The 27,470-nt window shown below is 43.1% G+C and overlaps 1 protein-coding gene across 2 annotated transcripts in view; it reads left to right on the forward strand.

Annotated features, from left to right (window-relative positions):
- The window catches only part of FBXO21 (F-box protein 21), a 41,246-nt gene extending 14,418 nt beyond the window's left edge, over window positions 1–26,828 (forward strand). For both annotated transcript variants that reach the window (XM_072600326.1, XM_072600324.1), the window contains exons 4-12: window positions 525–646; window positions 4,273–4,419; window positions 5,272–5,405; window positions 7,307–7,443; window positions 11,400–11,576; window positions 13,761–13,893; window positions 17,565–17,755; window positions 19,120–19,277; window positions 23,797–26,828. In XM_072600326.1, the coding sequence (XP_072456427.1) occupies window positions 525–646; window positions 4,273–4,419; window positions 5,272–5,405; window positions 7,307–7,443; window positions 11,400–11,576; window positions 13,761–13,893; window positions 17,565–17,755; window positions 19,120–19,277; window positions 23,797–23,984 (1,387 nt within the window). In that variant the 3' untranslated portion in view covers window positions 23,985–26,828. The remainder of the gene's footprint in view (window positions 1–524; window positions 647–4,272; window positions 4,420–5,271; window positions 5,406–7,306; window positions 7,444–11,399; window positions 11,577–13,760; window positions 13,894–17,564; window positions 17,756–19,119; window positions 19,278–23,796) is intronic.
- The last annotated feature ends 642 nt before the right edge of the window (window positions 26,829–27,470 follow it).

Here is a 27,470-nt window from a genome sequence, read left to right on the forward strand (position 1 = left end):
CATTATCCATAGAGGGATATCACCAAAGGCCCTGACGCAGCCTCATACCAGTCTTTTGGGGCTGCCCCTCCATTACCTTTAACATGTTCGGTCCCTGTTTCTCATCCCCTTTTCTCAATAAAGACCTCAGGCAGGAAGAGGAGTCTGAAAATTGGAAGATTTATATTTTGTACCTTCTTGCCTAACTGATTTAATATGTGGTACCTTGCAAATGCAAGAAATGTAACTATGGCTGGTACTATTCCTGTCCTGCCCAACCACGGGGCCGTGAGAAGAAAGTGAGGTGGTGCATTTTGTTAATAGTCAGCAGTTATCTAAATACAAGGTGGTATTGACTGACCTGGGTGATTTTTTTCCAGTTCTTTTTTGTATACTCTTGTATCAAATAGCCCCTATACTTGGTGTGTTTAAAATGAAGTGGGGCCTAAACATCCCATTTGTTATGATGGGGTTAATAAGAAATGTCTTTAAATGAGTCTTTAAAAATGATTCAGTCCTACTTCTTTATAAACTTGGTTCCTTAGGAAAGCTCTGACCTGGAAATACTATGCCAAGAAGATTCTTTATTTCCTACGACAGCAAAAGATCTTGAAGAATCTGAAGGCATTCCTTCAGCGGCCTGAGGACCATGAATCATTTCTAGAAGGTGTGTTGAAGGTGCTCCATGATTTGGAAGGTTTTCCCACCAGAGTTGTTACCAAGTTTAAAATTTCATTGGAAAAACCTGGCCTCTGTTTGCCTGCCTGCTTTTTCTGCCTAATAGGTCTTTTAATGAGTGATTTCATTTTCTCCTCCTCCTTTGGCCCCAGAATAGTGAGTATGTGAGGGTAAGACCCAAGCAGAAATTTTATGATCTAAGAATGCTGCCTATGAGGTGCATTAGAGAAAGCAGAGTGTTGATACTGGGTTTTGCATGTAACCAACACTCAGAGCCATAGCGCTTACTGATTGCTCCCTGAAGATCCTGTTTTTGTGTTCTCCTAAGTATTTTTAGCTGTTCTTTTACTTAAGTAAAAGTAAATCAGACCACTACTTGCTAGCAGTCTAAGAAGTTAGGCCAGGTCTGGGTAAAAGCCAGAGAGTTTGACTGTGTGGGAGTGGTGGGGGTGAGAGGTAGCACAGGTCATGATGATGAAGACTAGGACTTTTTCCCTCCTTCTGAGTTCCATCCATATAGTTAGACTTCATTTTGTTTGAAGTACCATGCATTCAGTCCAACAGATATTTGTAAGCAGCTGCTACGTATGAAATGCTGTTTTAGCCTTGGTGATAGAAGAATGAAAAACAACATGGTGCTTTCTCTCAACTAGTGTACTGGGGGCAGTGCAATATGTACACATATCGGTGCCCTGCCATGCTTTTGTGGTGGGGCAGAGGAAATAGAGATTTCCTTGGGAGGATTAGGAAAGGCTTCAGAGGCATCTAAGTAAATTCTGGAAGGGCAAAGAGGAAGAGGGAGTGTGTGCCAGGCACCAGGGGAATGTCAGCCACAGCCTCCTGTTTCAGTGTGGGAAAGAGCTAGTGGTCACTTGTGAAGAGGGAAAAATGAGAGGAATGCCTGCGGTGGGAGGCTGCAGCTAGTTATGGAGGGCCCCCAGCCCCAGGCTCAGGAGTTGGTGTTTTATTCTAGGAGGAATAAGGAACCACTGAAGATTTTGAAGAGGTTAGACCAGTTCCTTCAACTATTTTGACAGCTCTACAAGGGATGTTTTGGAAAAGAGAGACTGGAGGCAGGGAGTCTTGTTCTGAGTTCTTACAATAGGCCAGGACAGAGGCATTGAATGCCTGACCTTCTACATACCCATAAGTTTGAGAAGACATTTCTGAGCCCAAAGCACATAAGTTTGGGCTTACTTGACCTTTTGGGTTTTTATATGCCTTTTCTCACCATCAGATAATCATGATTCAATTGTACTGATAAAAGAAAACATGTTTTAATGAAATTTTTGGTAATGCTTTTTTCTTTTTAAAAAGGTTTTACAATAGCATTGCCCAACTTTATTGGTATAGTGGTTTGTATCCCCACCTGTCACCAGAAAGATTGCCATTTTGTCCCGTATTTGAGAGGCCCACAGAAGTTTATTTGAGTGTAGTTGTCCAGTGGCAAGAAGGCTGAATTTGGAGTAAGAGGCCCCAAGCACATCCTGCTCTGCCACCTCCTACCTGGTGACCCAGCACAAGTCACTTCACCCTTCTGGGTGACTGGACAACTTCTGAGGTCCTATGATCATTTAAGAAATTTACTAATTTCAACTGTTGGCCCCCTGTTCCCTGTGAGTAGACACATGCTTATTTGAACTTTGGAGACAAAGTTAAATTAAGATCTTCGCTAAGGATGTCAAAACAAAATCTTTTGATATCTAGGTCTTGTTCTCGTTTACATTTCTAGAGGTTAATACCAACTGTATACCCAGCCAAGTGTTTGAGCACCTGCTACATGCCCAGTCTTGGGTGCTTTGGCCCCTGCCCCGAAGCGATTTAGTGTTTCTTTTTAGAGACAAAACTAATACATGTGACATGATACCGAATAATCCAAGAAGCACACAGTTCATTTCTCTTTTATGTAGCATAGATTAAAAGAGCTCTTGACATGTGTGGAATAGAATCATGGAGGGCAGTGATAATCAGGGAAGACTTGAAGGCTGAACCTTGATAAATGAGTAAATAAGGAAAAGGCCTTCCAAGGATCCAGGGCAATGTAAGGAAACTCTGGAAGGCGAGGATGTGGGAACCCACCCAGAGCAGAAGGAATTTATTGGAGAGTGGTAGGAAGTGTGTTTGAATGGATAGGAGGAGGCCAGATCTGAAGGGTCTTGAAAATCAAACAGAGGAACTTGGTCTTGATTCAGTAAAAAATGGGAAACCATTACAGTTTTCTGAAACTGTTGATACCCTGATGAAAGCAGTATTTAAGAGACACTTGCATGGTAGCAGTGTGCAGATTGGGCTAGAGGTAGGAAAGCTTGACATGAAAGAGGTCATTCTAACAAGCTAGATGTGGGATGATGACAGCCAGGACTAGGGTGGTAATGAGTGGGGAGATATGGAATGAGATCGTAGACCAGGGCTTCTTAAACTTTCTGTTTTCTATCTCTTAAGTGCTTCTTAAACTGGAGGTTGCAACCCACAGTTTAAGAAGTGCTGTGACCTTTCAAAGGAGAAACCAACAAGTTTGGTGCCTGGACAGTGCTCAGTAAATGCTTGTTCAGTGAAAGAATCAGTCCTAGTTTGGGGCTTGGGTAGATTGAAGAATAGTGGTGTGGGGCAGCTAGGTGGCACAATGGATAGAGCATGGCCCTGGAGTCAGGAGGACCTGAGTTCAAATCTGGCCTCAGATACTTGACACTTACTAGCTGTGTGACCCTAGGTAAGTCACTTAACCCCAACTGCCTCACCAAGAAAAAGGAAAAAAGAGAATGGTGGTATCATTCACAGAGAATTGAGGTCTTAAGAGATCATGCAGTCCAGGTGTGGAAACTTGAGTCAAAGGAAAGGGCCATGACTTGTGTAGGAAGCCCAGGTGTCTTGAATCGTAAATCTTTTCTACTATACTGCATTTCTGTGGGGAACTGGGTTCATGATAATGAACTTTGCAGTGACAGCAGATTTGTTAGGAAACTGTCTTGTAACCAGAAATCTCTGTCTGGTCCCTTGTGGTTGAAGACACATGAATGGTATGGGAATTGCTTTCCTGGGCAGTAACAGTCCTGAACAAGAATTGTCTTCCTTCTTGTTCTAGTCTTTCTATAACACAATGCCTGGCACGTAGTGGGCATTTAATAAATGCTTATTGATTTAATTTCATGTTAAAATTAATTCTGCATCCATACTGAAAGAAGGCATATGTCCAAATTTCTCAGCTTCCCACTTGAGATCATCAAGTACTGTATAGCCTGTCATCTGAGGCTTCAACTCCTCTTTGCGGTAAAGACTGTGTTGGTATTTCTAGGTTCATCAAGATACTGGACTGTGTTTTGCAAGAGAATTAGCCAAGTGCTGTGACGGGTTCTACATTTCCTTCAGTAACAACAAGCTGAGTCATAGGTCTTGAATTATTTTGTATCACTTCGGCCTACATTTGTCATCTTCAATTTGTAGGAATTTGTGGTGCTTTTCAGACATGGATTCAAGAGTTCTTAAAAGTTCATGTATTAAGTCCATTAGAAATTGACAGCAAAGTGGTGCGACCTTGATGTTATGCAGTGAATTGCTTGTTGACATGAGAAGGGTCCCACTTGTGGCTCATTACCTGTGTTGTGCGTTTGTTTTCAGGTGCTGTGTTAATTGACCAGTATTGCAATCCTCTTGCTGACATCTGCCTAAAAGACATCCAGGCCCAAGTCGAGAGTATTACAGACCAAGTTCGCAAAGTCCTCCGTGGGAAAAACTGTCGTCACCCCAGCTTGGCCTTCAAGGCAGGTGTGGAATTGCGTCTAGTTCCAGTCTTGCTTTGTGAAAAAAAACTGATGAGTTTGGAGTTAAGTTGGGAAAATATAGAGCAAGTTTCCTGAATTATCAAAATATCTTGAACTGTTTTCTATCTAATTGCATATGGTTTAATAGTTAACCAGTCTCCCTCTCTAACACACATGTATATACATGTATGTTATATACAGATATATTTTTTTCTCTTCTTCAAGGTTCTAACTCTGCCATTACCACATACATATTAATTTTCTTATCTGTTTGACAAACTAACTCCAATAAGCCCGTGGAAATCAGACACAGGTTTGATTACAATCAGAGTGTGACACTCCCCGCCAGCAGCTGATGGGATTGTTTGTCATGCTCAGTCAGTAGTATTTATATGTTACATGAGACAAAGAAAAGAAAATGGCAGCTCATTATGGTACAGCTGGTTATACAAAGAAAAAAGTGTGCTTGTTTAGGAGAATCTCTGTCATAAGCCACGGGAATGGAGAAAGCATGTCCTATAAGCATAGCTAGCTGCACTTAAAGAGAACTACCTAATCTAGATCAAGGAGGGGGCATTCCAGAGACTGTTAGAGGTCTCCTTTTCTAGCAGTTAAGTCTTTGTGCCAATTGGAGAAACAAAGAAGACACTGAAGGGAGCCAGTTGTTGCAGCTGATCCTACAGTTCTTGCATGGATCATACACAGCAAATTGGAAAATACAGAATAAAATAGAGTCTGTTATGTTCTCCCCAAAATCTGCTTTCAACCATTGCTTGACTATTTCTGGCACTGATCAAAACTATCTGGTTTGTTTCCATTGTTAACTGTGTGTTTTGGTCTTCCGTGTATTTGTTAGGTGGGGCCATGATAACTGAAGGGGAGCTCCAGAGCCAGGTCCTCGAGGCCATCAACTATGTCCTTTATGATCAGCTCAAATACAGAGGGAACCGAATGGATTACTACAATGCCCTGAACCTGTATATCCATCAGGTGAGGGACAGCATCCTGAACTGGAAAAAAGTCCAACAAGTCAGAGACTTGACTAGCACTGCAGAACCTCACAATGGAATGGTTCTCACTTTTGAACCCTCATCAATGGGCCAGGACTAGACAGCTTCTTACCTTTCAGAGTTGGTGCCATGTTCTAGTAAGACTTTAAACTGAGACGCTCTGGCCTTGGCACTCGAAATGCCTCACATGGGCAGTGTTTGGCACTTCTGTAAATTCCTGTTGATTACATGACTTGGCCTTACATCTATATACTTGTTAAAGTCACATTTTCTTGTTGCTTTTTGTTTTTATTCACTGTCATTTCAAAATATCGCCATCCCTACCTCCCTAGAGCCCTTTGAATAATAAAGCCAAAGAAATAAGCAGAATCTGCTCACACCATGCCTGGTCATCTGACAGTGTGGACACTGTCCTGCACTTCTCTGCCAGAAGAGGGGGCAAGAGGCAGGGGGAGGAGGAAGAAGGTTTTGTTCTCTTTTTGGTCAAGAGCAGGAAGTGATTATTACAAGCATTTAGAGGTTAGCTGCTCTTTGGGTTCCCTACGTTTACATTATTGTAACCATTGTGGATACCAATCTCTTGGTTCTCCTTACTTTACTCTGTATCAGTTCATATAGGTCTTCCAGGTTTCTCTGAATTTCTCACATTCATCATTTCTTCTGGCACAATAATAATCCATTACATTTATAACACAATTTGTTCATCCATTCTCCAATTGAAAGAAATCAATATTGTTTCCAGTTTTTTGCCACAGCAAAAAGTGTTATTTTTGTTAACATGAGACCTTTCTTTCTGCCTTTGACTTTCTTGGAATGTATACCCAGTAATGGGATTGCTGGGGCAGAGGGTATAAAGGGGTATAAGAGCTTTTGTCACATACTATCAAATGTTTACCAGAATTGTTACAGCAATTCACAACTGCATCGGTGGTATATTAGGTATGCCCATTTCCCCAGACCCTCTCCTCCATTGACTCTTTCTGTCTTTATCTTTGCTGATTTGTTGACTATAAGGTGAAACCTCAGAGTTGTTTGAATTTCTATTTCTTTCTTATTATTGATTTGGAACATTTTTTCCTGTGGTTGATAGGTTGAATTTTTTTTTTAATTTTAAATCCTTTGGCAAGTCTTTTATTGAGGAGTTTTATATATTATTGCCCTGGTTTTATATGTTACTGTCAACTCCTTATATATCTTAGATGTCTGATTTTTTTATTAGATATTTGATCCAAAAAATTTTTTCCCACTATACAGTTTTTCTTCTTACCAACTGCATTAATTTTGTTTGTTCACAAGTTTTTAAATTTTGTGTAATCAAAAATTATTAGTTTTTTCTTCTGTGATCTCCCCTAACTGTTGTCATCTAAAGAATGTTCCCCCTGACCATAGGAAAGGTACAAACCTTCTCTTCTCCTCTAATTTTTATTTTTAATGATGTGACCTTTTTATAACTATAGGTTGTAGGTCCATTCAGACTTTGTTGTGATAGATGGCTAGTGTAAAATGCTGGTGTAAATCCAATTTATGCCAAACCATCTTCCTCCTTTCCCAGCATTTCTTGTCAAATAGCATTTGTTCTGCCTCCTAAGAGTTCATAAAACACAAGTTCTGGGTTAAAGTGTTCAGGTGCTACCTGTCTAGTCTGTTCCACTCGTGTACGTGTTTTTAAACACTATTGAATAATTTTGATGATTATGATGTTATACTGTACTTCAAGATCCAGTACTGCCTTCTTTCCTTCATTCCTACTTTTGTTTATTTTTTCCCTTGAAATAATTCTTTAATTAAAAAAAAAAACCTCTGTAGTTTTCCATGTCTTAATTTCTTCTAAGATATTGAACTCTGTTAGCTTATGGGTTTAGTTTTCTTTTCCTCTTTCAGGTTTTGGGCCGAAGAACAGGAATCCCAATTAGTCTCTCTGTGCTCTATTTAACAATTGCCAGACAGCTGGGAGTCCGACTGGAGCCGGTCAACTTCCCGAGTCACTTCTTGCTGAGATGGTGTCAAGGTGTTGAAGGGTGAGTTACCTGTGAAATCAGGACTGGTTCTGAGGACTTGCTCCAAGTACGTGTGTTTTCTATGACAACAGTAGCAGTAATAATACCTAACATTCATTCATCGCTTACTGTGTGTCTGGCGCTGTGCTAAGAGCTTTGCATTTGTTATCTCTTTTGACCCTCACAAGAACTCTGGGAGGTCGGTGCTCTCATTACCCCATTTCATAGGTGAGTGAATAGAAGTGGGCGGAGGTTCAGTGGCTTATCCAGGCCCCCTTGCTGCTACGTGCCTTGAGGCTGAATTTGAGCTTAAAGGCCCAGCACTGTCACCACCTGGCTGCCCCCAGTAGGACGCCTCACTTGCGGTGTGGGCCAAAGAGTGCTTAAGAGTGACGTCTCTGTGACTTCCGTAGTGCCCTCTGCTCCTCCTCTTCCCTCTGTCCGTGTGGGGAGTCATATCCTTACATGGGGTCTTGATTGCTTTTACTTCATGATATTTTGGGGCTTAGGGGCCAGATTTTTTTCTTCCCTATTTATTTGTTTATTCTGTCATTGTCTTTTGCAAAAAAGCTGGGACAATTAACTCTTTCATGTCACGTGGTTTTCATTCATGATTTCTTGAAATAAAGCTCTGGTAAACTAGGCTTCGACAAGGCCCTTTGGGATTCAAGGGGAGCTGCTTGACTGGCTTTAAACCCAAATCACTCTTCCTCCTACTGACTGGCCAGTAATAAGCCCCAGCCCAAGCCTCACGTGCTCATTGTTGGGTTTTGAGGGCTCAGAGTGAGTGTACATAGCAATTGTTTCTGTTCTGGCCAGAAACTCAGAGGTCTTCCCCTCCCAGACTGATTCTTTTGGGAAGTCAGATAAGTCTGTCTCCTGCCTCAGTTCTTACCTCATCTTTAATTACTGAATGAGCATTGCCTCAGACAAGTTGGAACCTGGGAAGACCTTAGCTTAACAAGGCCAAGGTCTCCCACTGCATCCGGGATCATTGTCAGTCATCCTGACCTATGTCCTGCCACTGGCCTTCGATGACTCTGGAGGAGAGAGTGAGGCTAGTGACTTCGCACAGCCCTGCCTCACCTAAATCCAGTTCAATGAAAGCCAGGACATCCTGGTGATGTCATTGGTCTTCTTGGAGAACAAATGATGGATAGCAGCAGGTCCAGAGCAGAAGTGGCACATGTGTCTTTTTAAAAACAATTGTACTTTGCATTTTTCCTGAATGCTACACACCCAACTAAGTTGATCTTAGCCATCTCCTCCTTCCCATCCCTTGTGTCCTTCTGATTGTGCAGTGTGGGTGACTGAGGTTCCCTTGAGCCGTGGCTCTCCTCTCACTCCCAGTCTGGGCTTGTGTCTCCCTCCTCTGCCCTTGCCTTGCTCATCTCCAGAGAGCTAGCCACTGTCCATCACCCTCTTCTCTTCAGTGCTCTTTCTCTCCTCTCCTCCTACCTGTCTGACCATTCCGCAGTTTACTTTGCTGGATCTTCATCCATTTCCTAGCCACTAAGCCGAGGTCTCCCCAAAGTCTTCAGCCTGGGCCCTCTTCACTGTTTTTTTTTGGTGATCTTGTCAACTCTGGTGGATTCCATTATCATCTGTATACAGAGGCTCCTCAGATCTGCTTGTCCAGCTCTGACTTCTCTCCTGGCCTCCAGTTTTGCATCTCCAACTTACTATTAGACAACTCAAACTGAATGGACATCTTATACTCGGCATGTCCAGAACTAAAGTCATTCTCTTTTTCCCCAATCCCTCCCCTGTTCCTACTTTCCCTGTGACTGTTGAGGGCACTGCCTTCCTCCCAGGTCCCAGGGGCTCACAACCTTGGTGTCATGCTGGATCCCTCCCTCTCCCACCCTCACATCCAAGCTGTTACCAAGTCAGCTGATTTTCCTTTCATTACATCTCTCATATGTGCCCCCTTCTCTCCTCTGACACTGCCCTCAGCCTGGAACAGGCCCTCATCTCTCGCCCCTAGACTATCACAGTGGCTGCTGGTTGGTGTCCCTGCCTCTGTTCTTGCATGATTACAGGCCACCCTCTCTTTAGCTGTCAGATGGGTTTTCCTGTGTGTTTTATATGACTTCTTATGTCTAATCAATATGATATTGCTTGCCTTCTCAAAGAGGGGAAAAGGGGAGGGAGGGAGAGAATTTGGAAGTCAAATTTTAAAAAGTGAAGGCTAAAAAATTGCTAAATGTAATTAGGAAATATTTAATGAAATAAATAAAGTATGCTTTTAAAAAAATTGATTTTCCTAAAATACGGATCTGACCTTGTCATCTCTCTTCCCACCATCACACCCTGTTCGGTAAAGTCCAGTGACTCCCTGTTGCCATCAGGATGACATCACTTTTAAAGCCCTTCAGTACTGACCCTCTCCAACCTGCCTAGTTTTCTTATACTGTGTCCCCTTCCCATATCCTGAAATCCCACTGCACTGACCTCTTTGCTGTTCCTTGCACAAGACACCCCCCTCTCTCAGCTTTATGCATTTCCCCCATACTAGAACACTCTCCCTGCTCTTCTCCCATCTCCTTCCCAGACCTCCTGAATCTTCATGTTTTCCCAGTGAAATGATTGCCTTCTTTGCCCATCACTGTTTACATTTGGTCTCTGCCACTGAACAGTGAGCTCCTCAAGGGGAAGGACTGGTTTTTGCCTCATTTTGCGTTCTGTTAAATGCTTCTTGACTTAACTTTATCATTAAACATTTTTTTCTTCCAGATTTTACATTGCCCCTTATTGTGTTTCCCTTATTCACAAGAGATGAAGAAATGTTGCTATTTTTATTTCCAAAAAGTTTTTAAAATCTTGATAACTATCTGTAATTTTTTTTCCTTTAACCACCCTTTAATTTCTGCCCAGTACCAAATAAATTCCTTTTCTATTCTCCACATCTTACCAGTCATAACCCAAAGATAATTAGAGACTTCACAGTGTAAGACCTGACTCTTTGGATCCTAATGCAGAAATCCACAAACATTTTATCCAGCTAGATATAGAAAAATTCCTTATCAAAAAGACAAAAGTCCAGCAGGAATAGTTACTCGAGTGCCCTGGAAAGAAGATTGAATTTGGAATTTGAAGATGTGGGTTCTAGTGCTGACTCTGTCATCTCTCCCTGAGAGCCCCATAGGACTTAGGATACATCCCTGATCAGGCCTATGGGGACAGTGTCCAGATCAGATGAAGCCACATATGCCAAAGGCCACATAGGGATTGCCCTAGACCATGGGGCCATTAGGAATGAGGCATTCCTTACCCATTAGGTCCTAAAGTGCCATCAGTGGTCCTCACTCAATGAGAGAGCCCTTGCAGCTATTAAAAATAGCTACTGGGCAGCTAGGTGGCACCCTGGAGTCAGGGGGAACCCGAGTTCAAATTTGGCCTCAGGCACTTGACACTTAGTAGCTGAGTGACCCTTTGGGGAGTCACTTAATCCCAATTGCCTAGCTTTCCCACTCCAAAACAAACAAACAAACAAGACAGCTATTGACAAACTTAGAAAGCAGAATGCACTTTGGTTTGGTCGTGTCAATTCTTGTAGTAGCCTTGATTGTCAATATAATTTTGATGACATTTTCTTCTTAGTAAGATTATCCTCCAGTTGGGTCAGTAATCTCATTCTACTTGTTCCAGTAACTTGAGTGTCAGCTAAACTGAACGAAAGACCCTTGGGGATCTTGAGAGAACTCTGATGGACAGCTGGTTGTTGCTCAGAGGTCTCTCTAAACTCCAGAAACTTTGTCAGCTTTGTAACTTTCCCTGCTCTTCCTTAACGTCAGTTCATAGCAGCCTGAGAATACTGCAGAGAGTCACCAAGGTCACCAGTCTTAGACAATGGCATTCTAAGTGAAAACAGGGCGTTTGGCCTCAGGCATTCATCTGGGGACCCTGCTGAAAAACGTTAACTGTCAAGAAGTGCGGTTCCAACCTGAGTTTGGGCTCTGTGGGTTTTTTGCTAGGAGCCAAGATATTTTTGACTACATTTACATCGATGCCTTTGGGAGAGGAAAGCAACTGACAGTGAAAGAATGTGAATATCTGATTGGCCACCACGTGACAGAGGAGTTCTATGGGGTAGTGAGCTCTAAGAAGGTACTGCAGCGCATGGTGGGAAACCTCTTAAGCCTAGGAAAGCGGTAAGTCCTGGCCGTCCGCCTTGGGTCTGCCCAGCAGCGATCCTCAAAGGTTCCCAGAAGCTTCTCTGGCCCTGCAGAAAGCCCTGTCTTAGGGCATGTCTGCCCCATCCCACCCTACAGGTGGCTAGAGTAGCGAGGCTCTTGTGGATTCTTATAGACAAAGCATAGATGGCCCCTTAGGTCACTATTTCTCCCTTCCCCCACAGGCCTTGAGAAGCCATCCTTCGTACACTTAGAGGCGAAAGAGCAGTCTGCTTAGAGCGGACAGACAGACTAAAACTTGTCCTGGAGGCACCATGAGTTCTTCTACATTATTGTTCAGTCATCTTGGAATTGACATTTAAATGTTTCCATTTGTCTTAGTTTTCATGTGGCTTAGCCTTACTGTCATCTCAGCATTTGTTAAAAAAAGGCCACTTAACCAATAATTAACCCAAACATGGGCTAAATGTCCGACAGAAACTCTCAGATGTTTCTGTTTAAAATTTAATTCCACTGCTTAAATGTTCAAGGCTTTGTGCTTGGCTCTGGGGCACAGAGACAAAAATGGGATGTTCTCTGCCCTCAAGGAACTTATGTTCATTCTGAGGGAATCACAGCATCTACAGAAAAGGGGAGAATGCAAGGAGAACCAAGGTCACAGTGAGTTCAAACCACTGAGATGGATCCCAGAAGGTACCCCAGAGAGGGTGGCACTTGATCTGATCCTTGAAGAAAGATCATGGTTCTAGGTGATGAAGGTGAGGAGAAAATGCCTCCCTGTAGAGCGCCCTGTGCACTGCTGTTGGATCCTCGAGATCAGGCGCTTTTACCCCGGAATCCCGGAACTTGTTTTTGGTTTATTTTTTAAAAGTATTTGGGGAAAAAAAAAAGACTGAGTAAGTTATTTTGACTCTTATAAATACCCAAATTAACTATAAAGGACATACGTCCAGAGAAAGAACTGATAAATAGAAGTATATATAGAATAATTTTACATATATACACCTGTTTGTGTCTAATGGCAACCATATCTGGCGGGGGGTGCAGGGGGATGGAAGAAAAAAATGACATAATAATTTTGTTGTATATTTGAAGGGAATAGCACATCGTACATAACAGATTTGTAGTTTCATGTGCATTCATCCTTTTTATTGTACTATGTTATGGAAATGTTTGTTCTATTCCATAAATTAAAAATAAAGTCAAAACCAAAAAAAGCATTTTGATAGCTGCATTTCTACATAATTAGTTTCCTTTCTGTTTTATGCATTACAAATGTGATTCTGAGCAGAAGCCTATAGGCTTCTCCAGACTGACTGCCCAAGGGGTCTTCAGCCCCTTCACAGAAGGTGAAGCTGCCCTGCTCTGGGCTCTGGGAGCCACTGAAGGGTTTTGAGGGGTGGAGTGGTGTGGTCAAAGCTGGGCTATCTTAGGAACACTGTCAGTAGAGGCAGCTTTATTGACCGAGAGGTGGAAAAAGGAGAGGCTGATCCAGGAGTCTAATGAGGTGTTGTCAAAGGGATAAAACTACGAAGAAATGGGAAGATAAAGGTATGTCAGAATGACTTCCAGAATTTCAAAGGGGAAGTGGATGTTTTGCTTTTGAAAGGGCTTGATTGTAGGCAGTTTTTCCCAAAGGGAGAAATATGGAAAATGGGATGCTCTTAAATAATGGTTTTCTTCTGCTAGCCATATTCAATTGTTAACCTCAAACAGGCCTGAGATGTCCCTTTTCAGGTTCCTCTTGCTTTAAAAGCCTACTATGTTTGTGCCCCAGAACACTGTGCTAAGCCTCAGGGAAGATACCAAGACTCCTAGGGCTCAGGAGTCCCAGAAGTCTCAGTATCCTCCCTGGAGCCCACAACCTTGCAAGGGTTCTGTGGCACACAACACAAACATTTGGGTTTCTCCCCATCCACAAATAAGGTGCCAGGTTTGTTTGCTTGCCTCTTTCTCCCATCCACTGTAGGGAACCATTTGTTGAACGAATCATCTGTAAAGAACCATTGGAACCAAGGGGTTTGTTTTTTTAATATTTATAAAAAGAAACTAATGCCTGGTAGCCTCCACCTTGGAACACAAATGAATGCCTTAGAAAATGGAAACATTGACTTGGTTTTTAAACACCAGATAGATAGCAGGAAAGAGAATTCAAAGATTAAAAGATCCTTTTTTTGGTGTGTCTTCTTCTCTTACTGGTAGGGAGAGCACGGATCAGTCTTACCAGCTCTTAAGGGACTCCTTGGATCTGTATCTGGCCATGTATCCAGACCACGTACAGCATCTCTTGCTCCAGGCCAGGCTCTACTTCCATTTGGGAATTTGGCCAGAAAAGGTAATGGACACTAATGGTCCGTAGTAAGAGGGGGTGAGGGGCTCTCACTGGGGAAGTGTGGCTGCAGCCATCTTGGTGAAGTAGCCAGTGAGCTGAGCTAGAGCAGAAATGTCAGGGTCTCTCCCTATTGAGAATGTAAGGAGGGAACAGACATTTTCCTACTTTGGTGTCTTCGTATTTGTAACAGCGAGGACCCCAATATGCACAGGAGGACCCGGTATTACAGGTTCTTTGATCCACTTTTCTAAAAGTAAAGGCAACTTTTGAGGGGTCAACAGTCACTTTAATCAAGCCCATGTATCATTCACTTAGTTCAGGGGAAAAAGTCAGCACCCTGAACTTCAGAGAAAATACAGAGAAATCAAAATCAACAGACAGGGCTTCCAGCTACCTGACAGTAAGCAATAATACATCACAAATCAACTGACAGATAACGGACTGACCATACATACATGGTTACCAGAGAGAAAAGCACCAACATTTGGGTTCTCAAAGCCAGGAGGCTGCTTAGTGGCTTCCCAGTCTCATCTGGCACACATACCATCTTCCAAAAACTAAGCCCCAAAGTAAAACCTCACCTCACAGTATTTATACATTTTTCAGAGCCAGAGAGTATCACAACCCTTGAGAACCAGTGCCTCATTAGAAAATTAACGAAAGGTGTGGGCCTCACCTAATCAGGCTTCCCTAATGGGCAAACCCATTAATGAGTGGGGAAGATCTTTCTCATTAACGTTAAAGTATTACTATAATATCAGTTTTTGCAACAAATACCACCTAACCAATCGTTGACCCAATTGTGGGCCAAATGTCCAACAGAATTTCCCAAATTTTCTTCTTTTATATCTTAATCCAGTGTTCCTAACTTTTGTTTGGCCCATCCACCTCTTGCCTTTCAGAACCTTCCTATATACCCTATTCAATACAAAAGGAAATATATTCTAGAGTTTATCATGTATATATACATTAAGAATGAAATAGACTCAGTTTTATTAAAAAAAACAAAACTTTATTTGGTAAATAATGTTTGTAGTCTTTAAAAAGTTCAAGAGATAATTTCTGGGTAATTTAATCATTTTATTAATGATGCCAACATTTTAATAAGAGGATAGTCATTTGTCCATCTCTCTCTTAGAGCAAAGACAGTCATGGTGGCAAGCTCATAGCTTGTATGCCCATGTTCCTCAGGGTGGCAATCAACTCTGATTGGTTAACAATTAATAAGAGAATGAATATTACTTTGAGAGTCTGGGCTATATTATAATGAGGGACTTGGAGTGACATCATGTTAAAGAGAGACTTTCTCTATACCCAGACTCCTCCCTCAGCCTTGGGCAATCTTTTCAAAGAACTTTCCCCACCCAAACTTGAGCAGAGCACCATGGCTGCCCCATTTGGGAGCTATCTGAACAAGAAAGTCAGTCCAGTGTCATTATCAGTAATATCCTTCAGGAGACTGAATCTTTTAAATCAGGGCTTTAGAAAAAGGAGAGATGTCTGGATCTCCCCAAATTATTGGTTATTAATCATTTCTCTCACATCATAAAGCTGTTAAATTTTTATCAGAACACAGTTGGCTCTAATTTGTCTTCAAATAGCAGGCTTATTCTTGGTATGGTTTTTGGAAGAGATGTTGGTGTGTCCTGGGCAGCCTCTCATTTGTTTCTTGCTTTGGATTTGATTGAGAACAGAGCTAAGAGTCCTGATTCACAAAGATAATTCGCACAGTGAGCATGCTCAGTAGGAATGACCACATTGTGGCGTCAATCGATTGGCCATCAGTTTGGGATTTCTAGTCCTTTCATTTTGTCATTTAGTAATTTTTCCTAGCTCCTAGCAGGGAGGATGGGCAGCCTGCCTTGGAGGAGGGAGCGCTACCCTTTTGGAAATCTCCCAACAAATTCTAGATGCTCATTTCCCAGGAGGGTTGTCAGGGCATTCAGGGTCAGAGATGATTTAGACTAGGGGGCTTCTTTGGAGCTTGAGGCAGCAGAGGGCAAAGGCGATGAGCAGAGAGCTGGGCATGCACACAGTGGTAGGGCTCCCCCCTACTCCCAGCTAGGATGGAGCACCTAGGGGAGGAGCCAGTAGAAGAGACAGGCCAGAGAAAAAGAATCACTCATGTATATATCGCACTTTAAGGTTTGCAGAGCATTTGACATAGAGCCTCTCATTTGATGCTCTTATTATCCCCTTATTCACTGCATAGATGAAGTGACTTGCCCAGGGTCTCACAGCTAGAAAGTTTCTGAGGCTGGATTTGAACTCAGGTCCTCCTGCTTCCAAATCCAGTACTCCCTGCACTGTATTCCCTGGCTGCCAGAAGGAGAACCAGGAAAGTCTCTTATCACATGAAGCAAGTAACCAAGTTCTTGATTTTCTGAAGTCTTTCTCATCATAAGGTTATGTTCTATTTCAGGAACACTAATAATCATCCACTGTGAAAAACCTAACTCATTGATGCATGTTGAAGGCTTAGCCACCTTTGTCTACATTTTGTGTGTATAGGTCTCCTAAGTGACCACTATTCTTAGATCTTAACAGCAAGACAAGGTGATTAGCAGAGGGAAAACATTGCAAAGTTCATTTCTCCTTAGAATTCTTGTTTTTCTCATATTACATGTTAAGCAAACTAGCCCTCCTAATCTAAACAAGGGGAACACGTTGTACTGGGAAAATTCAAGGAGTCGTTCTCAATGACAGATGACATTTTCTCCAGTGCTCACTTACACAAAAATTTCTATAATGAGGACAGGATAGCACATAACTACTGGACCTGATGCATGCGTCTGGTAGTGCTTACAAATATGGTGTCCAGCATGGAAGCTGATGTTCACACTGGCCCTGCCCCCTTTTGTGGCCGCCTCCAGTCAGATCATGAACCTTGTTGGACCACTGAGTCTGAAAGTGGTAGTATAGCTGTTCTGTCTCCCAGTTCCTTTATATGGCGGGTTCTTTTCCTTTTGCATGCTTAAAAAAAAAAGCAGATATATCCTTTGAGCTGTCAGAGACTTTGGAGAACATTAGTCCAGAGCTTTGATTTTACAGAGGGGAAAACTGAGACCCAGAGAGGTATCCTGACTTAAGTACTTTCATGCAGCTAGTTCATTGCCAGCAGACTGATTCTTAATCCAGTGTTCTCTCCACTACACCTTGCTACCTACAAATAATTCCTTAAACTCTCACACTGTGAATGGGCTAAATATCAAAACAGTCTCAGATCCTTGAGAATCTGGTTGCTTCATTCAAAACAAGCTTCCTAACCCATACTAAGGGCAGCTTGGTGGCACAGTTCTGGGTCTGGAGTCAGGAAGACTGATTCTTAAGAGTTCAGTTCTAACCTCAGATACATACTAGCTGTGTGACCCTGGGCAAGTCACTTCACCCTATTTGCCTCAGTTTCCTCATCGGTAAAATGAGCTGGAGAAGGAAATGGCAAAGCATTCCAGAATTTTTGCCAAGACAGCCCTAACTGGGGTCACAGAGAGTCAGATACAACAGGCCATTTAAAGTAAAAGACATAAGACAGACGAGCAGCTTGGGTGAGACCAGCCGAGTCTGGAATTTTGGGGGTTTGACAGCAGCTCGCCCTCCTTATTTGCCAAGTGTGCCCTGTCAGTAAAAGTTCAACTGAGAGGCTTATAATTCCTGCCCTTCTTTGACTGTTGAAGGTACTGGACATCCTGCAGCATATCCAGACCTTGGACCCCTCCCAGCACGGGGCAGTCGGCTACTTGGTACAGCACACCTTGGAGCATATTGAGCGCAAGAAGGAAGAGATTGGGCTGGAGGTGAAGCATCGGTCAGAAGAGAAGCACCGTGACGTCTGCTACTCCATCGGGCTCATTATGAAACATAAGAGGTGAATACATCGAACCTGCTCTGGGAGTCTCCATCTCGGCACCACCCATCAAGGACTAACCGGGGCTTTCTCTTCGGATCTAGGCTCCTTAGGGTCCCCCAAGTGCCCAGGGAGGAGAATTGCCCACCTTGTATTCCCTGAAGGGGTCATGGGGCTTTGGTGTCCTGGAGCAGGCAAAGTGTCTGCTGCCTTTGGTTCCCTCTACACATACACTCTCTCTCGCTCTCTCTCTCTCTCTCTCTCTCTCTCTCTCTCTCTCTCTCTCTCTCTCTCTCTCTCTGTCTCTCTCTCTCTCTGTCTCTCTCTGTCTCTCTCTCTCTCTGTCTCTCTCTGTCTCTCTCTCTCTCTCTCTCTCTGTCTCTCTCTCTCTCTGTCTCTCTCTCTCTCTCTCTCTCTTTGTCTTTCTCTTTCTCTCTCATAAAGGAGACTAAGCTCTGTCTTCCACTCATTTCCACTTTTCTGCTCAGGGTTTCCTGGCATTTTAGTAAAAACAGGCAAAGACACTGGGCCTGAGATTTCATTTGTATAAAGCTGGGGCAAGGAACCTGCAGCCTCAAGGCCACACGTGGCCGTTAGGTCCTTGGGTGTGGCCTTTTGACTGAGTCCAAGTTTTCCGAAACAAATCCTTTCATTAGGGGCATTTGTTCTGTGAAGTTTGGGTTCAGCCAAACTTGTGCTGCATGTCCCCGTTTTCTTGTAGAAGGACGAAGCGGTCTGGTTAGTCTGCAGCTGACAAAAGATGAGCGTTGGTGATTGCCTCGTTAGCACGTTGGCTTTTTTAAAAATAAATATGCGTGGCTTTGTACCTTTCTCAGTCTATTTCTGTCACTTCAACTCCCTGACATTGTCTTAAGGAGAAACCATTGTCCCAGAGCCGTGCCTTAATAATGTAAGTGCTTGTCCTCTGGCTTCTAGCATCAAGCAGTGAAACAGGCAGTTAAGCAGAATGCTTCCTCTCACTTTTTCAGGCCTGCCTTAGAATTCCTCAAAGACTCTAGCGGCCGCTCGCCTTCTGCACCTTCTGCCAGTTCTCTGGCTTCCTCTTATGCTCAGAGTGGAGTCTTCATTTGCAGGGTGAAGTTCATCGAGCTTGTATTTCTGCAGACGATGTCATGAGTTCCCTTTCCCCAAGATTTTTTTTCTTTGCTTTTTAAAAATCAAAAAGGGCTGTGGTTTTGTTTTTCATTTTTTTGTTAAAGCAAGTACAATGATGATACATGAAAGCAGAGCAAAAAAGGTAACACTGGAGCCAGAAAGGCAGGGAGTTTGCAAGACTGAGCCGGGCAGGGAGGCCATTCCTTCTGCCTTCTTCTCTTTCCACCGGGACTATTCTTTTTGACCATCAGCCATCTTTCTTCCTTTAGGTACGGCTATAACTGTGTGATCTATGGCTGGGACCCAACCTGCATGATGGGGCATGAGTGGATCAGAAACATGAATGTCCACAGCCTGCCCCATGGCCACCATCAGCCCTTCTATAATGTCCTGGTGGAAGATGGCTCTTGTAGGTATGCAGCCCAAGGTGAGTCAGCAACATGCAGCTGTGTGTTTTCTGTTTATCTTCACTGGCTACCCTTTCCTTCTACCCACAGACGGGATGTCTCTACAGTGAACCACGTCTGTGGCTTGTGATTACTGTCCTAGGAGTCTTAAAGGATGTATTTCAACTTGGCTTAAAACGAACCACCCTCTGAATAGTAGGATGGTACGTGGGCACAAGCATCATGAAGTGCTGATTCTATAAGAGACCCACAAAGAAAGGATGAGGCATCACAAGATCCTGCAGGGCTCAGTCCACTAGGTAGCCTGCAGTTAACTGTGTAGACACCAGCTGAAGACAGTGCTCTCTGGGAGCACTGTAAAAGGTGGGGTCTGAGCAGAGCCTTGAAGGAGGCTTTCAGGGCAGAGGCGAAGAAGGAGACGATTAATTCCAGGCCCGAGGGACAGCCAGTGAAAAGACAGAGTTGGGGCTGAACAGGGAGGAAGCCACCATGGCTCAGTCACAGAGATCATGGAAAGGAGTAAGGTGCAAGAGGCCCAGAAGGGGCAAAGGGCTTGAAAAACCAACCAGGAGATCCACACTTAGAAAGGTCCCTTTGGCAGCCAAGTGGAGCATGACCTGGAGTGGGGAGAGACCAAAGGCAGGGAGACCCTTGAGGATTCTGGAAGAGACCTCACGGAGCATTTTATCCAGATCCAGTGGGTTGCTTTGTTTCCCTGCGGATAGTGGTCACGTCCGAACATAGTCACTTATTTCCTTTTACTTAAGACTTAGCTATAATTCAGATCACAATGGCAAACATTTCTGTAGCTTAAATATTTATATTCACTTTAAAGCAAAGCCTTACCTAGGAAGGATGGAAAGGATTTTGTTCTGGGGGCTTTTTGTCCATGGTCTATCTAATTTTCTTGACTTGAGTTTTCCTATCTCAAAAATAAAGAACTGTGCAAGACACAGCACTACAGGTTTAAATTTTTGCAGTGTCTTTGAAATCCCCTAATCACTTATGTCCCTAAACATAGGGATGGGGGGCAAATGGTGTTCAAAGAGAAAAAACCATGTCTTCAAAGCAACAGGCAAAAATCAAACTTTTTTTTTTTTAAAGCACCAGCTGTCAGCATCAGCATGACTGGCTTGCGGGGCCTGTCTTTCACTATAAGTATCTCAGTTATTACCTTTGATGCTTCCGTGGATCCATGAGTTCATCAACGTGCTGGTCAGACCCCATCCACACCATCTCCCTATGTCCCCCTCTAAACCATCCCTAAAGGGGGATAGGGTGGGGCTCTTCTGTCATTCTCTGGACTCTGGATGCCAGTGAAGTCCATCACTCATCATTGATACGTGAGCAGCGCACCTTCTTCTCTGGTCCTCCTAATGTGAGGACCAGGTTTTATCGACTTACTAGAGGTCATTTACATGTATTTCTAGGGCAGCTTAGGTGGCATAGTAAATGGACTCATCTTCCTGAGTTCAAATCTTGGCCTCAGATACTTCCTATCTCGGTGACCCTGGGCAAGTCACTTCACCCTGTTTACTCAGTTTCCTCACCTGTAAAAGCAGTTGGACACCATCTCTGTGAGTCACTTCAGCCAAATGATTGTCATCACCGCGTGTCAAATCTTTCAGTAGTGAGGTTTTCTAAACTTACACAGTCTTATCCTTGGATGGCACATCCATATGCAAAACTTGTCTTGTTCATGGCATGGTTTGTATTCTGCCACCATAGCATTCTAGAACCCAGGGGCCACACTCCTAATAATGAGGATCTAAGTAGGGCATTAGTGAAGGGTTACCATTAATAAGAACCTCAGCCAATCCCTGCATTTCCTACTGAGTTGGACAATGGAATTCATACCAGATGAATTTTAAATACATTAATATTTTAAATACATTTAAATACATTAGTATTGCATGGTATCTGTGTAATTAAATGAGAGACTTAATCAGAAGGAAAATCTTTTTTAAGAACTAAATGTGAAGCTTTTACCACCAGAGGGCACATTTTGCTACTTTTACAAATTCCTATCCTGTCAGACCTGCGAGATACCTTAAAGATGTGTTCCAACGTCCTCTTAGATAAGGAATGGTCATCTTCCAGAATGAAGGATAAACACCAACAACGAGAATAGAAAAGGAAACTGAGGCCCATCTCAGCCACCTGAGAGCAGTCTTCTCTTTCTACTCCCTCCAGACTCCTAATTTTTTTAGGTCTACTGAAATACAAGTAATTCTGTTACATCCTGAAGGTTCCCAGGCCTTCCAAAAGCCCACGTCTTAAGTGGCTCCCAGAATTCTGCCTTGCTTTTCTTCCATGTGTCTGACCCTCTGTGCAGGAATCAAAAAGTCCAATGATCTTTTTAAGTGCAGGGGGATCATTTCTCAGGGTTTTCTGGACTTTCACAAGTCCATATTTTAAATGTTTTGGCATTATGCATCCTTTCTTTGTCTTTCCCTCTCCCCAAATCATTATTTCAGGCAGCTTCCTATTTTCTGTGGTCTAAATCCTTCTCATTAGATCAATATTTACTTCCCCCTCTGAATTCTAGTCCAGGATTTGGTGTCATTGTGACTAGCCATCATCTATGTCTCAGGCACAGACCTGTGCCCCTCCCAGTTTGCTCAGCAAACTCCTCCTCACCCTGCCTGGCTGCTCACCTGCTTTTCTGTGCCCCTTTGCTGCTTGCGCCCTCTTCTTGTCTGCTGTCTGTCCCAATTCCCAGGGTACCATCCATGTTGCCATCTAGCCAAGCTGTCTGTAAACGGCATCATGATTAAGGAGCTGACTCTCTTTACCCACTGTACCCACCCTGCTCCCAGGAGACCCACCACCAGCCAGCATGTTCCTGTGGAATGAAAAGTGAAGGAGACTGAAGCTATAAATTCTTGGCTGAGAAGTAGAGAGAAACTCGAAATAAAGTCTGTTGGGATAAATTAGCCACCTGAGTTAACTTTGCTTTAAACTGTCTGCCTGCTGTGAGCAGAAGCGGCCTCTCTGTGGAAGGCAGGTGTCAACTTTGTCTCCTGGTAGGACTCCTGATTTCCTTCCCCTTCCTATCATCCTGTCTCCCCTTTCTAAATTTGGAAAGCAGAGAATACAAACAGCATGGGCCACAACCTGATTTCCCCCTTGTCCAGGTTACATCATCCTGAGCGCTCCCTGGGGGCTGCTTGCCTCTGAGTCTTTGCTAATCGGTTCCTCTTGCTACTGTTTACAGACAACCCTCAAAAAAGGGGATGTTTCCTTCGGTATTAGAAGTTTGGATTTTGTCAAAGCCATCCATGCTTTCAGAGACTTGTTATTGTCATGGTGTTACCACGGATTCTCTCGTTGGAAAGAAAACCCGTTGGTATTTTTTTAATTATATGGCTTTACTTTGAAGCGTGTTTAGTCAGGCTTTTTAAGAAATACTTCACTTCTTCTGGGTTGGAAACGGGAGTTTTCTTTTGATGAGGAAACTGAGGCATTTCACCGAAGATCTGCCAAAAGGCCAACAGTATATTGAAGTAGCTTCATGATACATCGTTTAAAACCATAACATTTTCATTCAAAAAGACAACGGGTCCTTATTGTTATTGTCACTTCCCCAGCTTTGGCTCTCTCAGTCTAAGTAATTAGAAAGTGGGAAAGCAGGAGCAGTGGTTCTCCTGAGACACAGGGCAGAGGCTAACCCTGGCAGTTTATAGGATCAAATGAGAAGCTCCTACATCCAGACTAAGAAGGCACCTTGGAAGTTCTCTGGCTGAACCCTCTCATTTTACAGATGAGGAAATTGAGGCATAGGGCCATTAAGTGACTTGGCCAAGGTGTCACAGGTAGTGTGTCAGAAGTGGTATTTGAACCCATAGCCTCTCACTCAGAACAAGTGTTGTTTCTGCTCTATGCGATAACTTTCTTGAAGTATTTGAAAAACTCACATTTTTCATTTCTAGAAGCTGTGGTTGGGCAGCAACACTCAGGGGGAAGCAGACTGGCCTGGGAGGCAAGTTTGAGTTCTCCTGAACCAGGAGTGAAGCTCTTACCCTCTCACAGCTTCAGTTTCCTCTTCTGTCCAATGGGGTTAATAATGTTTCTCTTACAGAGCTCATAGGTTTGCCATAAAGAAACAACTGTGCAATCCTTAAGGCACTACAACAGTGTTATTAATAGTGTTCTGTAAGGAAAAACTTCCTAAAAATCAGAGCTCTCCAGAGTGAAAGGGGCTGCCTCAGGATGTTGTGACTTCTGGTACAATCTGGAATCTTTAAGGCCAGCCCTGGCCTTCTCTCACCTCCCGCACTGAGGCCCAGAGAGGTCCAAGTCACCGTAGACTGAAGATCCAACCCCGATGTCCTCTCTCTCCAAATGGGGCACATGAACCACTGAGGCAAAGTTTCCTCATGTACCCATAGTGTGACCTTGATGCCCTCTGAGGTCCTGCCAGCTCTGTGAGCCCTTCTGAGCTTATCATTCTTTAGGAAAGCACAAAGTTCTCCAGATAAGCTGCTGTGGAAAGGTGTGTTTTTATCCAATGTTGATTTGCCTCTCTTCTTCCAACAGAAAATCTGGAATATAACATGGAACCTCAAGAAATCTCTCACCCCGATGTTGGTCGCTATTTTTCAGAGTTTACTGGAACTCATTATGTAGCCAACACAGAGCTAGAAATCCGGTACCCAGAGGATTCAGAGTTTGTATGTGAGACAGTGCGGAATATTTACAGTCCCAAGAAAGAGGACAAAGAGTGAGAATGGACAGTGGACAGTGGCTGAGTGCGTGCATCTCTGCCACAGCAGCTGCTCTCTTCTCTGAGGACTGGCTTCTGGGAGCACATTGTCCCCATGGTCCTCAGGTTCCATCTCCAACCAGGAATTGCACTTCTTAACCAATGATCTTGGCTACCTTCTAAGTTAAATAGTCCTACTGCGTGCTAGCACTCCGAGACGCATATGACATCACTGCCTCCAACAGGAGCATAGTCATTTGGAAGGCAGGATGGTCAGTTGGTCAGTGATGCATCTTGTCCTGGGGAGACGATTTCTTAGGAATTATTGCTTTCAAGGTCTTATGGTCAGCACTGTATTTAGCCTCTTAACCATTTTTTAAATCTTGTGCTTAATGTAGTTTGTGTCTATGAGGATTTAATTTTTTGAACAAGAAGGGGTTCTATGTGTTTATAAGAATTTTTTAAATTGAATTTCCCTTGGAGTTGGTGCAATTGTAAGTCAAATTTGTCTTATTTATCCACGAGTTTAATTAAACATTTGGAAGTTAACTTGTAAGTGATCGCAGGAATGTGGCTGAAAAGTACTTGGGCCTCTCTTTTCAGAGACTCTCGTTTCAGTGAGTTTAATGGTCATTTGAACTTTCTTCCTGATCTTTGAAACACAGAAAATGTGAAGCATCTTCTCTGATGTGTGAGGAGCCTTGTCCATTTTCCTGCTCTTGGTTCTTTGTCCTAGCTCGTGAATTCACTCGAGGCTGCTGTAGTCCATTCCTGTCACATTAAGTTATTTCAAGAACATTCATGAGAGAAATGTGCTCTGATGAGTTTTTCTATATGAACTCAATACTGTTGCCTTTAAACTATTTAAATTCGGTAAATGAAACAGTTCTTCCTCCAGGAAGTGATCATTGCCAAGGGCTCAGCTCAGTAATCTGTCACTTTCCCCAGCATGGACGAGTGTCCATCTGCTGCTTAAAGCCGATTGGGTGCCTTCTCATGACACCTAACCTCTCAAGACCTAAGAAGGCAGTCTGATCACTTGTCTCACTTTTGACCTGAACAGCCTGCCAGAGAAGGAGAAGGAAATGAGCTGTCTCATACCCCTTAGGAAGTAGCTCAGGCCAGAAAAGCATCAGGACAAGCAAACTATAATTAAGTTGCTTGGGGAAAGTCTGGGCTAGTAAACCAGTAGTCTGCTATTGTCTTCTTGAAGATTCACTTAGCTTTGGAATGTGGAGGCGCCAAGCATTTAAACAGCTTCGTCACTTGTTTGATAGACCCCTGTGCTTTTCAAAAGCTTGGCAACCCTAAAATGAGTTAATGCTGTCTTTAAGGGGAGTGGGTGCTGCTGCTGGAGACATCGTTTAATCCTGCGCCTGTAAGCTTAAGGCATTGCAATTGCTGTAGAGAAAATAAGACTCTCGGGAGGGGAGGTATGCTGCCCACTCCTCCACATTCTGGCTGTTGACTTGCATGCACTATTTCTCAATGTGTTGATGAATGTTTTATGTTTACACAGTAAAACCCTGGGGACCAGAGCAGCCCTGGGAAAGGCCACCACAGACCACCAGATACTAAATGAAGGCCACATAGCATTAGACAACCTCACGGAGACCATGGCCACACAGCTCCCACCAGCTCAGAAAAGAGCTCTGGCCACTCTCCATATCCCTCTTCTGTCCAGACTAAAGGCAGATCACCTGGACTGGAGTTTGGAAGTGTGCAAGTCAATGATCTTCCAGGGAGACTCTTGGAGAGCCTGTCCTGCTTAAGAGGGAGCACTTGACAATGAAATCTTATAGAAGTAAAGATCACAATATGGTTGGTTTTGACTTTGCTGAGACAATTGTAAATATGTATTTTAGACTGTTTTAAAATGTGCTCCTTAAGTGACCCTTCATTTGGTTCCAGGAAGCAGGTTCCAGCACTTAATGTAAGTTGTCCTTTGGGCACTTTATATTTTTCTAAAAGTCTGTTTTGGACCCAATATGTCAGTAAATCGTAAGTTTCTCTTTAAAAATTGCCAAAACTTTTGTCCCCTTTAAAGCAGCCTATTACATTAATCTGTAAATAGAACCTTTACAGTGTTAAAAAGTGTTAAATGTTTGGACGTATTTTCATCCCTTTTCCCCAAGTGAATACAAACACTTGAATTTTGAGATATAATTAACAAATGATTAATTACGTCCAGACTGTCAACAAAGGTGACCTACCAAATTTCTCATCATGCCCACAACCTAGAAGTGACATGAGTAAAATGTCTCACCTTTTCTGACCTAAAAATGGCCAAAAAAATGTATTCCATACTAAACTTTGTATAACACTGGAGCATAAAAGTGGGATAACTTTGCATGTCTGATTTCACTGAAGGATTAATTTTTACAAGCCTGTGACTAATCATTCAGAATAAATGTTTGTAATGCAAAATTTTACAGCTTTTTAATTATCACATTGGGTGGGTGAGTGTCATAAAATAAGTGGTAGAAAGAGTGAGGCTTTGGTGTTCAGGCACATTAGCTCGTTGCAGAAACTTGGTCAGTGACTCTTGTGTTCCAAACAAGCTCTCAGTTAGCCCCCCTTGAGGCAGCGGGCTTTGGCAGCACGATTTAGATGGGAGAAAATTCATCTGGTTCTGATCAGTGTGTACGTTGTGATTCGGTTTAATTCTGTCTCCCTGGCCTGTGTGATTTATTCTTTCTGTCACGTCTTCAAAGACAGAGGCATTTTATTCAGAAAGTACTGTTTATCAATCATTGTTACATTTTATGATGTCTCCATAAATCTACGTGTGGTTGCCATGACGGGCACTTCCAATTCTGGATTGTCTCACTTTCACAGTATTAAATAAAATCGTATCAGCATTTAAGGCTCTTCTGTATATCCTCATATCCTTTGTTCCCTAATATTAAGTCATCACTATTTGAGGTAAATAAAGGTAGAAGATCGAAGCCCTGCTTTCCACATTTCTTAAATGCCTTTATTATGGCAAGACAACATTTTGAAATTACTAAGATCAAATGAACTCCTGATGTGAATTTCCTGTTTGTTCCTGTGTTTAAGAAGCAAAGACGGGGGTACACACCAAATGAAAAGCCCTCCCCACCAAAAAAAAATGGTCCCCAGTATGTTTCAATGTATTTGTTATTTTTAGATGACTTTTTCCCTGGGCATTCTAATGCCTCATTAGGTGCCGGTTTCTTCCCTGGTAGGAGGACTCATCAAAATCATGGGGGGTGGGAGTGAAAGATGGGGGGAGCTGGGTGTGTAACTACTGAGAGTTGAGATCTTGAGAAAGAAATATGGCATCTTTTTCACAATCATTAATTTTGTATCCCTCCAGAGCAGATACATAGAACAACACCCAACCATTGACCAAGATGCTTACCAAAAGATGTCAACATTTAGCAAGAGTGGGTTGGTTCTTCCCGTGTGAACTGCATAGAGAGAGCCTCCCCCACCTTCTCTTCAACTGGGAGTGGTGGTGGGGAGGCAATAACAGATGGAGCAG

Source organism: Notamacropus eugenii, chromosome 4, assembly GCF_028372415.1.
Source record: "Notamacropus eugenii isolate mMacEug1 chromosome 4, mMacEug1.pri_v2, whole genome shotgun sequence".
NCBI classification, from domain to species: Eukaryota; Metazoa; Chordata; class Mammalia; order Diprotodontia; family Macropodidae; genus Notamacropus; species Notamacropus eugenii.